Source organism: Manis javanica, chromosome 9, assembly GCF_040802235.1.
Source record: "Manis javanica isolate MJ-LG chromosome 9, MJ_LKY, whole genome shotgun sequence".
In the NCBI taxonomy this organism is placed as follows: Eukaryota; Metazoa; Chordata; class Mammalia; order Pholidota; family Manidae; genus Manis; species Manis javanica.
Genome location: NC_133164.1, coordinates 82,436,865 through 82,449,644, shown reverse-complemented (window position 1 = coordinate 82,449,644; position 12,780 = coordinate 82,436,865). Strand labels below are relative to the sequence as shown.

Sequence of the window (12,780 nt, the reverse complement as noted above, 5' to 3'; positions counted from 1 at the left end):
ATGAATATACATGTAAAAGTCCTAAGAAAAATAGTATCAAACTAAATCCAGAAGCATATTAAAAGGGTTATACATCATAACCAAGTGGGATTTATTCCAGGTATGCACAGGTAGTTCAATACACTAAAATCAGTGTTCAACTGATGCAGAAAAAGCGTTGGAAAAATCCAACACTTTCTCATGATAAAATAAAAACCACTCAATAAACTAGTAATAGAAGGAAACTTAATCTGATAAAAAGGCATATATGAAAAACCCACAGCTATCACCATATTTAATAGTGAAAGACTAAAGTTTTCACCCAAAAACCAGGAGCAAAACAAGGATGCCTAGTTTTACCACTTCTTCATGATAAGTTCTAGCTAGATAAATTAGGCAAGAGAAGAAATAAAAGAAGTAAACAAGAACTGAAAAAAAAGTAAAACCATCTGTATTTTCAGATGACATGATCCTATATATAAAAAAAACTACAAATAATCCACAAGAATACTACAGCCAACTATATTAGCAAAGTGGTAGGGCAAAGGTCAACACACAAAAATCAATTGTATTTTCATACACCAGCAATGAACAATCCAAAAATGAAATTAAGAAAAATATCCATTTATAATAGCATCCAGAACTATAAAATACCTAGGAATAAGTTTAATGAAGTATATAATACACTGAAAACAACAAAACATTGTTGAAAGGAATTAAAGATGTAAACAAATGGAAAGCTATGCCTTATTCTGGATTGGAGTACTTGATATTCCTAGGATGACTACCTAGAGTGATCTACAGATTCAATGCACTCCTTATCAAAATTCCAATGGCCTTTTTTTTTTTTTTTTTTTTTTTGGAACTGTTTATTTAACAAAAAAAAGATGACACTGAAACTAAGACTCTAGTAATTATCTCTGAATGCAAGCAACATTGCTTATGATGCTGGTAACAAAACATTTAAGAATCATACTATTATTTATACTCTAGTTCACAATAGGATCCTAATCCTAATAAATTTAGGGTATCAAAAATATGTTTAAAAACAGAATACTCCTAACAGTATAGCTGACTATAAAACACAAGTACAAGTAACAGTAAATCATGAATGGACTGTCATTTATTCATTACAAATGTAATTATGAGGACTATGTAATAAAATTAAACAATGACATACATTTATGCAGAATACAAGGTAAGTTTAAAAGCATGATTCCAACTACCTACACTTTCAAAAGAAAACTAAATAGGCAAAAGGAATGAAAATTCAACCTCATGGTATAGAAACATGGGTATAGAAAGTCTTTGGTTAACTTTCCCATTGTTCTTGGCTATCACTCACATGCTTTAGATTTTTATTATGGAAAAGGAAATGTATCAATCATTAATGTCCTTAAGAACTACCATCTACATGTGTAAAGGATTTAATGATTCTTAGACGTGACCCCTTATCCCAGAAAAATTTATCAGGTTCTCTACCCTATCATGTTTATCTCATACACACTCCTTTCTATAACGCCTTTCTCTTTAGCACCTTCTATAATTATCACCACTCCCACACTGGGTCCACTTTCATTTCTTCATCCTTTAATGTGGTTCTCTAAGACAGAAGCCATTTAACTTTTTATTTTAAAGGGGAAAATAATATTTTAGGCTTTGCCTGCCATTCAGTCTGTTCCAACCACTTGAATCTGCCACTGTAGTGCCAATACAGCCATAGACCATTTGTAAATAAATGGACATGGCTGTGTGCCAATAAAATTCCATTTATAAAAACAGGCAGTAAGTGGGTAAGATACTTCACCAACCTGAACTCTAGAATAATCCTAGTTATTAGTACTGTTTGCATAAAACTAAGCACTTGAAGCTAGACTAAAACACAGTATCAGAAAATTAAATAATCATAATGTATGCCTTAATGTTATATTAGGAACTTTCAAGAGTACATGAATTACAATGAGCAGTCAAAAAATTCCTGGCTCAAATGGACTAACGATTGCGCACTGAGCCCCGACCCCCCCACACAGAACTTCACTGTTGTTAACAACCATCTGATCAACAAACATGAGAGACGCCCTCTCAAAAAAAAAAAAAAAAAATTCCTGGCTCAAAAATATCGCACAAACTTAACTCTTTTTAAAACTTGTTCTTAGGGGAACATCTGGGGATAAAGATCAGATGCCACTGTTTTAAATCAATTCCACTGTCTTGTAATGAAGTCCAGACAATTAGTGGTGAATGTGGGTAAAAGATTCAGCAGGGAAGGGTTTCCCCTTACAAAATTTGTTTTTTCTCCTTTAGTTCAAAATAAAAATGGTGGCTATAAACAGGCCTAATCAATTTGAGTTGAGGGGTAAGAAAAAATCTAGAAGAAACTCATCTATAAGCCCCCTTCCTCTCTTAAGTTTCTAGAAATATACTACACTCTTTGGATTGAGATCAATGAAATCTTAAAACTAAAATAAAGTAACAAACAAAAAAAGTGGTAAATCAAAGTCAATTTCTGATTCTTTTCCTAAAAATGTAAGCAACCAACATAAAAAAGCAGACTAAATAAACCTATATCACATTGAAAAATTATGACTAATATCTTTATTACATTGTCAGCTGTACACGGATACATTCTCAGCTGATTTAAACAAAACTGATCTTTACTTGGCAATCAGCTACTGGATGTTCCAATACTGCTTTAACCACCTCTTGGTGTCTCAGCTAAGAATGCCTGTCTCAGTTCGGCCTGGAAATCCACCACAGGTATTTGCTGCTGCTGAGATCGCCTTGGGTACAGCTGACACTCTCGGTTGCTCAGTGAGGCTGTCCTCCGACGTTTGACCTGGACTTCCACCTCTGGTACGTGCTGTTCTGTAGTCCGTCTCAGGTGTAAGCGGTCCCTGGTCCGCTCCATTGCGCCGCCGGCCGCTCCTCAGTATAGAGCGCCAGGCCCAATGGCCTTTTATGTAGAATGTCAAAACCAATTGTCAAATTCATATGGAATTTTAAGAGGAGGCCCCAAATAGCCAAAACAGTATTTAGAAAGAAGAGGAAAGTTAAAGGACTCACACTTTCTGATTTCAGAAATTACCAGAAAGCTACAATAATCAAAACAATGTGATATTTTTATACAGGTAGACAAATAGATCAATGAAATAGAATTGAGAGAGTTCAGAAATAAATTTATCCAACAATGGCCAATTATTTTTCTATGAGCATGCTAAGACCATTTAATAAGGAAAGAATTGTCTTCAACAAATGTTGCTTAGACAACTGGATATTCACAAGCAAAAGAATGAAGTTGGATCCCTACATCACACAATATACAAAAATTAACTCAAAATGTATGAAGAACCTAAATATGAGATCTAAAACCACACAAATTTTAGAATATAAGGATAAATCCTCATGATATTGGATTTGGCAATGTACTCTTTGATATGACACTAAAAGCATGAAAAAAAAAAGAAAAAATAGATAAATTGGACTTCATCACAATTAAAAATGTACATCAAAGGACATTGTCAATAAAGTGAAAAGACAACTTACAGAATGGGAAAAATATTTGTAAATCATATATCTGACAGGGTCTAGTATCTACAATGTATGAAGAACTCTTACAACTCAACAGCAAAAGAAAAATCAATTTAAAAATGGACAAAGGACCTGAATATACATCTCTCAAAAAAAAATATATATATATATATATAAATTGCCAATAAACACATACATGAGAAGATACTCAACATCATTAGTCATTAGGTAAAAGAAAATCAAAACCACAACGATGTACTGCCTGACACCCACTAGGATAGCTATACATATTTTTGAATGGCAAATAATACCAAGTGTTAGGATATGGAGAAATTGGAAACTCTGTACATTGCTGGTGGGAATATAAAGTAGTTCAGCCACTGTTGAATATAGTTTGGCACTCCTCAAAAAGTTAAATGTAGATTTACCATGGACCCAGCAATTTTACTCCTAGGTAAAGTAATTGAAAACAGTATTCAAACAAGTACACATACATACATGCTCAAATCTGTACTATTCACAATAGCAAAAAGGTGGAAACAGCCCAAATGTCCATCAACATAAGAATGTATAAACAAATTGTGGTATGTACTTACAATGGAATGTTATTCAGCCATAATAAGGAATGAAGTACTGATACATGCTATAATGTGTAAAAATTTGAAAACACACGCTAAGTGAAGGAAGCCAGATGCAAAAAGTAATATATTGTATGATTCCATTTATAGAAAATACTCCAGAATAAGAAAATCCATACAGATAGAACACAAATTGGTTGTTACCAGAAGCAGTGGGGAGAGAGGAATGGGGAGCAACTCCTTATGCACAGCATTGTATATGTACAAAGTATGCTAAATTGTTCATTTAAAATGGTTAATCTTTTGTGATTTCACATCAATTTTTTAAAAGTATGCACAAGAAAAGAGGGATCCTTGACACAAGATTAGCATCCAGGAGGATTGTTCAAATGCTAAGTTCTAGAAGTTTTATAATTTCTCCTCAGGATGACTTTAAAATAACTTAATAATGCTATGTAACATTCTGAGCCTTCACTATGCAACAAGCACTCTGTTAAAAAGTTTTACATACATTATCTCCTGTAAACTTAATTATAGCCATGAATACTTTCAATTTAAAGAAGAAAAATTAGGTATGGAGAGGTTAAATTGCTCAGTCACACAGATAGGAAGAGTACAGACCTCAGATGAGCATTTAATTATTAACCATGCTTTAGTTTAGTAACAGAAATAAATAAATATTTATTCAAAAAGTTTATTAAGAGCCTGTTAAATTCTGTTTTTCAGTATGGTACATGTAACATTGATGGTACAAAAGATTTTCTGAAGCATGCATGGATAAACATTTTTTAATGGGTATGTGACTTAAGCTGTATTAAAATAGATATGTTAAACATTCAAACTGTAATGTCATAGATAGTATTACTTGGGATGAGGCTAAAGTAGGTAAATACGTTTGAAAAGTGCAGTTGATTTAAAAAAAATACTAAAAACAATAATAGCTAGAATTTATTGGCAATTTGCTATTGGCTAGGCACTGTTTTAAGGACTTTAAACATATCAATTCATATTCTCATTTATTTAACCAATTATTAATATAGTACATGCATTTCAAAAATTATGAATGTCTTATTCATATGACTGAAGTATTGAAAATAGTGGTATAATTGAAAGAAATAGCTTTTGGAGTCAGACCTGAACTTAATTTGGGGCTCTACAATTTAACAACTACAACATGGGCTATGAAACTAAAATTGTTAACTGTTATAACATATATTCAGAGGTATTAGATTATCAAAATAGCCAGACTTATTTTTTTTTAAACTAAATAAACTTCTAGAAATAAAAAACATAATTGTCAAAAATTAGAATTCAATGGATAGGTTACACAAGCAGATTTAAAGCAACTAAGGAGATAAATTAGTGAAATGGAAGTTAGCTTAAATAATTTACTCAAAAGCAGCAGAGAAAGACAAGAATCTATTGATTGTGAGATGTTAAAAGAGAAACTATAATAATAATGTCTAAGATGCTTCTAATATGACTCCCAGCTGGAGACAATGAAAGGCATCAAAGAGAAGCAATAGCTGAAGACATAATGGTTGGAAATTTTTCAGAACCAAAGTCATGAATCCACAGATAAAGGAAGGACAAAGTGTATTAAACAAGTTAAATAAAAAGAAATCCTACCCTGACACTTTGTAGTGAAACCTCAGCCCCAAAGTCAAAGGGAGTAAACCAAAAGGGTAAGAGAAGACTTACAGAAGCTCAATGAACTGATCTTAAAAGATACATAGAAGAGCAAAGACCAAGAATAGCCAAGATACTCCTGAAGGAAACAAGAGAGAATAGGACCTATCTTACCAGATATAAAGACCAATTATAAAGCTATATAAATTAAGCCAGCTTGGTACTTCTGGGAAAACAGTCAAACAGAAAAATGGAAAAGAATAGAAAGCCCAGAATCAAATACACATATATAGAAACTTGATATATGAAAAATATGGCATAGCAAACCACTGAGGAAGGACTACTTAATAAATATTGCTGGAACAATTGATCAGTCACAGAATTGGAATAACTAGCTCTCTCAAAATTCAATTCCAATGAAGTAAAGTCTTAAATTGTAAAGGTAAAACTTTAAAAGATTGAAAAAAAGTAGATCATTTTTCTAGCCCTGTAGTTGGGAGAGGTTTTCCATTTTGTTTTGTTTTAAAGGCTTTTTAAAATGTGAAACACAAAAGAGAAGATAGATATTTTCAGCTAAATTAATTTCTACTCACCAAAAAACACAAAAAGAAAGCAAGCAAACTACAACCTTGAAAAACTTATATTCAATCCATATAACCCGCAAAAGTCTTATTCCAGGGTATACAAACAACTCTTACAAACAATAAGAAGGAAAACAACTGTATATCGATGGATAGATCATCTAAACAGAAAATCAATAATGAAACATTGGCCTTAAATGATTCATTAGACCAGATGGATTTCATAGATATATATAGAACATTCCATCCAAAAATTGCAGAATACACATTATTTTAAAGTGCTCATGGAACATTCACCAGGCTAGATCATAGGTTAGGCCACAAAATAAGTCTCAATAAATTTAAGATTAAAATCATACCAAGCACTTTTTCTGAGTAGAATAGAAATCAATTACAAGAAGAAAACTAGAAACAAACAAACATATGGAGACAAAACAACATGCTACTAAACAACTAATGGGTCAGCAAAGATATCAAAGAGGAAATCAAACAATATCTTGAAATATATGGAAATGGAAACACAACTTTCCAAAATCTATGGAAGGCAGCAAAAGCAGTTGTAAGAGAGAAGTTCATGGCAACATAGGACCATCTCAAGAAACAAGAAAAATCCCAAATAAACAATATAACTTTTCACTTAAAGGAATTAATAAAAGAAGAAAAAGCATAGCCCAAAGTTAGTAGAAGGAAAGAAATAATAGAAATCAATTGGGAACAAATGAAATAGAAACTACAAAAACAGAAAGTTCAATGTAACTAAAAGCTTTGAAAAGATAAAATTGATAAGCCTCTAGTTAGACTCATCAAGAAAAAAAAAGGGCCTGTTGTTCCAGGAGGAAGGGGTTCCTAGCCTAGGGAAATTCCCTATGAATTCAATAGGACTGAATAAAGGCAAGGGCAATGAGTTGGGGGCTTAAAAGGGGGTTTATTCTCAGGGCAGTAGGTCTTAGTCTCTCCTCACTCTTCCTGATCACACCTTCTATTCTCTCTTGGCTCCCCTCCACCAGTCAAGTTCTCCCAGAAGGCTTCCCTCATCCTCCACTCTCCAAGCTCCCTGCTCCTACACTCAGGCTTAACTCGCTAGCATTACCAGGGTGCCACGGCTCTTTCCCTGCAGCCCTCTAATTCCCTGTCCCAGCATCAGGAGGAATTCTGTGGGTAGGTCTCTGGTGACTGGCACATGACTGACCAATTATGTAGTAGAAACTAAGAGGAGGAGAAAATGAGTGTTTCCTCTCCATCCCTCCCTTGGGCTGGTACTCCTGTGACTGACCAGCTACTCTGTCCTGGATAAACATCCCGTAGATGTGCAAACGGGCTCTTATGTATATATACAATGGGCACAACTAAGGCCAGGTGGGAATCCTGGTCAGAAATTCCCATTTGCTCCACAATAAATAAAATAAGAGATTAAAGAGAAGTTACAACCAACATTACATAGATACAAAGGATCACAAGAGACTACTACAAACAATTATACTCCAACAAATTGGAAAGCCTAGACAAAGCAGATAAATTCCTACAAACACACAACCTTCCCAAATTGAATGATGAAGAAATAGAAAATCTGAATACACCAATTAAAAGGATGAAATTCAGTCAGTAATTTAAAATCTCCCCAAAGAAAATTCCAGGACCAGATGGCTTCAGAGGTGAATTAATAGTGTACATTTAAAGAAGAGTTAGTACCTATCTTCCCCAAATTATTCCCAAAAATTTAAGAGGAAGGAACACTTTCAAACTCACTTTTCAAGGCCGGCATTACACTGATACCAAAACCAGACAAAGACACCACACAATAAAAGAAAATTACAGGCCAATATCCTTCATTAAAATAGATGCAAAAATCCTTAACAGAATATTAGCAAACCAAATTGAACAATACATTAAAAGGATTACACATCATGATCAAGTATGACTTATTCTAGAAATGCAAAGGTGGTTGAAATGCATAGGTGGCCTAACCTATGATCTAGCCTGGTGAATGTTCCATGAGCACTTTAAAATAATGTATATTCTGCAATTTTTGGATGGAATGTTCTATATATATATCTATGAAATCCATCTGCAAATTATTCAATATGATACACCACATTAACAAAACAAAGGAAAAACCATCTGGTCATCTCAATTGATGCATTTGACAAAAATCTGACAAAATTCAATATTCATTTATAACAAAAAGTTTTCAATAAAGTGGGTATAGAAGGAATGCCCCTCAACAAAATAAAGGCCATATATTACAAACCCACAGCTAACTTCACACTCAATAGGGAAAGTTGAAAGCTTTTCCTCTAAAATCAGGAATAAGAGAAGAATATCCACTCTCACCACTTTTATTCAACACAATATTGGAAATCCAAGCCAAAGCAATAAGATGAGGAAAAGAAATAAAAGGCACCCAAATCTTAAAGGAAGAAATAAAACTGTCACTATTTGCAGCTACCATAATATTATATATAGAAAACCCTAAAAACTCCACTAAAAAACTATTAAAACTAATAAATTCAGCAAAGTTGCAGTATACAAAATCATTATACAGAAATCTGTTGTGTTTCCATATACTAATAAAAAACTACCAGAAAGAAAACAATCCCATTTACAATTGCATCAAAAAGAATAAAATACCCAGGAATAACTTAACAATGGATGTGAAAGACGTGTACTCTGGAAACAACTATAGGACATTGACAGAAGAAACTGAAGATGACATAAATAAATGGAAACATATACCATGTTCACTGATTGGAAGAATTAATATTATTAAAATGTCTGTACTACCTAGAGCAATCTAAAGATGTGATGCAATTTCCATCAGTATACCAGTGGTGTTTTTCATAGAACAAAGAACCCTATAATTTGTATGGAACCACCAAAGACCCTGAAGACCCAAAGCAATCTTGAGGAAGAAGCACAAAGCTGGAGGTATCTTTCTCCCTAACTTTAAACTATACCACAAAGCTATAATAATCAAAACAGTATAGTACTAGCACAAAAATAGACATATAAATCAATAGACTGGAATAGGAGCTCATAAATAAATCTATATTTATATGGTCAACTAATCTATGACAAAAGAGACATAAGAATATACAATGGAGAAAAGACATTACTTTAATAAATGGTGCTAGGGAAACTGGACAGCTACATGCCAAAGAATAAAATTGGAAAACTACCTTACACCATATAAAAAAATAAACAAAATGGATTAAAGACTTGAAGTAAGACCTGAAACCATAAAAGCCCTAGAAGAAAACATAGGGAGTGAGCTCTTGGGCATCAGTTTTAGCAATATCTTTTTGCAGCAGCCTCCTCAGGCAAGGGCAACAAAAGCTAAAATAAATAGAATCACAGCAAACTAAAGAAGTTTTACACAGCAAAAGAAACCATCAACAAAACAAAAAGGAAGCCAACTGAACAGAAGATACTTTCAAATCATACACTGATAAGGGATTAATATCCAAAATACATAAACTTACACAAGTTAATATTTTTTTTAAAACACCCAATTTAAAAACAGAGAACTTGAATAGACATTTTTCCAAAGATGACATACAGATGGCCAACAGGCACATGAAAAGATGCTCCACATCACTAATCAAAAGGGAAATGCAAATTAAAACCACAACGAGGTATCACCTCAGACCAGTCAGAATGTCCACTATCCAAAAGACAAGAAATAACAAGTGTTGGTGAGGACGTGGAGAAAAGGGAACACTCCTACACTCTTGATGGGAATTTAAATTGGTGCAGCCACTATAGAAAGCAGTATAGAGGTTCCTAAAGAAAAAATTTTTTTAATAGATCTATTATAAAATCCAGTGATTCCAATTCTGGATATTTATCTGGAGAAAATTAAAACACCAACTCAAAAATATATATGCACCCCTATGCTCACTGAAGCATCATGTAGAATAGCCAAGATATAGAAGAAACCTACGTGTCAATCAATAGATGAATGGATAAAGAAGATGTGGTATATATACACAATGGAATATTACTCAGCCACAATAAAGAATGAAATCTTTTCATTTATGACAACATGGATGGACCTAGACTGTAATATGCTAAGTGAAATAAGTCAATCAGAGAAAGACAAATTATCATGATTTCACTTACATGTGGAATGTAAAAAACAAAGCAAAGAAAATGAACCCAAAATAGACTCATCTATACAGGAAACTGTTGTTTACCAGAACAGGGAGAGTTTGGGAGATGGGTGTACCTGGTAAAGGGAATTAAGAGGTACAAACTTCCAGTTTTAAAGTAAGTAAGCCATGGGGATATAATGTAGAGTGTAGGGAATATAGTCAAAATATTGTATTAAGTTTGTTCTGGTGACAAATGCTAACTGGACTTGTCATGGGGATCATCTCTTTTTTTTTTTTACAATAGGAATCATTTCATAATGTAAAAAAAAAATCAGATCACTATGATGTACACCTAAAATAACAGAATATTGTATGTCAATTATATGTCAATAACAGAAGAAAGCAGACTCCCTAAAATGGGTAAGATGCATGAATAAGCATGGCACAAAATAAGAAACATAAATGGAAAAATTATATATGAAAATATGTTCAAACGTATTAGTAATAAAGAAAACTTAAAAGAGCCACTTAGATATAATTTTTCTTCTATTACATTGGCAAATGTAAGAGGTATGAAAAAAACAAGTGTTGGTGAAAGTATAAATTTGTACAACCATTTTAGAAAACAATGTAGCATTATCTTACAATGTTTAATATTCACATGCCCTCTAATCTAATAATTCCACTCCAAATATAACCCTAGAGAAATTCTTAATATGTGCACCAGGAGGCATACACAAGAATAACTGCATCACCATTTGCAATTGCAAGCTTCTGGAGACAATCCAAATATCCATTAACAGGAAAATGGGCAAATGAATTATAGTATATTTATATGGTGGTATCAACATATCAATAAAAAGAATAAATAAATTAAATTAAATGTATATATGATATATATTATAGACATATGTATTATATATCAATAAAAAATAAACTAATGCTGCATGAATGATACAACTTAAAACAATCTTGAATTATATTGATATATATTATAGACATATGTATTATATATCAATAAAAAAATTAACTACTGCTGCATGAATGATACAACTTGAAGAAACATAATCTTGAATTAGTGAAGCATTGAAGAAATGTAAAGCAGTCTGATACTACTTTTATAAATCTCAGAAATAAGCAATGAAAGAAAAAGATCTATATATACAGAGAGATAAATATAAAACTATTTTTTTAAAAGACCAAAGAGTCATTAACACAAATTTCAAGATACTGAATAACTTGGGAAAGATGAGATAAGAAATACCACACAATAAATTCAACAATCTAAACCCTAATCTGGGTCATAGATGTGGGAGTGTTTAGTTTATTAAGCCTCATAACTTAAATACATAAATATTTATTAAGCATCACTCATAAGTCTGGCAATGTTGTTTTTAAAAAAGTATTCTGTAATGTATGATATATGCAAAAGGATATATATGGTTATTATTAGTTAATAACATGCAAATCCTGAGTATTTTCAGCATGTCTGCCCAGCTTTGTATTCGGGTTCATGAATTTTATATTTCACACTGAGGACAAATTAAGAGTTCATTTTGGTTTTGAATCCTTAAATGACATTTTGATGCTATCTGAAGCTCCATAGAAATTCTATAAATTATACTGACTCAGTAAATGGCTTTCCTTTTCTAGATGAATTGGTTATGATGAAAAGTAATCTTTTCCTCAACAAAAAATTAATGTCTAGTTATAAAGGAATGTAGTAACACTACGTATTCTTCAAAACAAAGCCTGAGATCTGAAATGCAGTCTGAGTTAAGCTTTGATTTCAACCTCTGTGGTCTCCAAAATGCTCTTTATAAACTAATAGGTTAAAAATTGAAAACGTTTATTTTGTATTTTCTTAATTTTTCTTTCATCTTAATAAATTGTATTTTTTCTTAATTATCAAATCCATAGTCACTTCAAAAATCCAGAGATATGTACAGTAAAAATTTTTCACAATAAAGGCATAAAGTAAAATTTGTACCATCCAAAGATAACCACTTTTTTGTTGTATATTTTCTTTCTCATGGTAACATAGTTTAAATAATCGATATCAGAATGCATCTAGTTTTATATTTTGCTTTTGAAAGCGTTTTAACACAATTTATGACCTGCAGTTTCATAAGTACACTATTTTACTAATACAAAAGTCTCCAACGCTAAAATACCAAATAAAAATCAAGCAAGTCAAAATCAAAACCTACCATAGCTACGTAAATGACAAATGGAAGCTTCTAGCAGCAAGTATTAGTTTTCCTCTCTAAAAAATAGAAAATTATGTTCTTTCAAGTAAATGTTACTACTCATCAAGATACATTATTTGAGTTTCTTAGGCCTTTAATATCAATGACCTGTCTGCAGTTTTCTAGTAGCTTCACTTCAGGTGGT

At 32.3% G+C, this 12,780-nt stretch overlaps 1 protein-coding gene across 1 annotated transcript; it reads right to left on the bottom strand.

Moving 5' to 3' along the window:
* Nucleotides 1–2,559: 2,559 nt before the first annotated feature.
* Nucleotides 2,560–3,122, bottom strand: LOC108405816 (SNRPN upstream open reading frame). The gene has a single exon (XM_017674145.3). It carries the CDS (start codon nucleotides 2,885–2,887, stop codon nucleotides 2,672–2,674), a length of 216 nt encoding a protein of 71 aa, XP_017529634.2. The 5' UTR covers nucleotides 2,888–3,122; the 3' UTR covers nucleotides 2,560–2,671.
* Nucleotides 3,123–12,780: the final 9,658 nt, after the last annotated feature.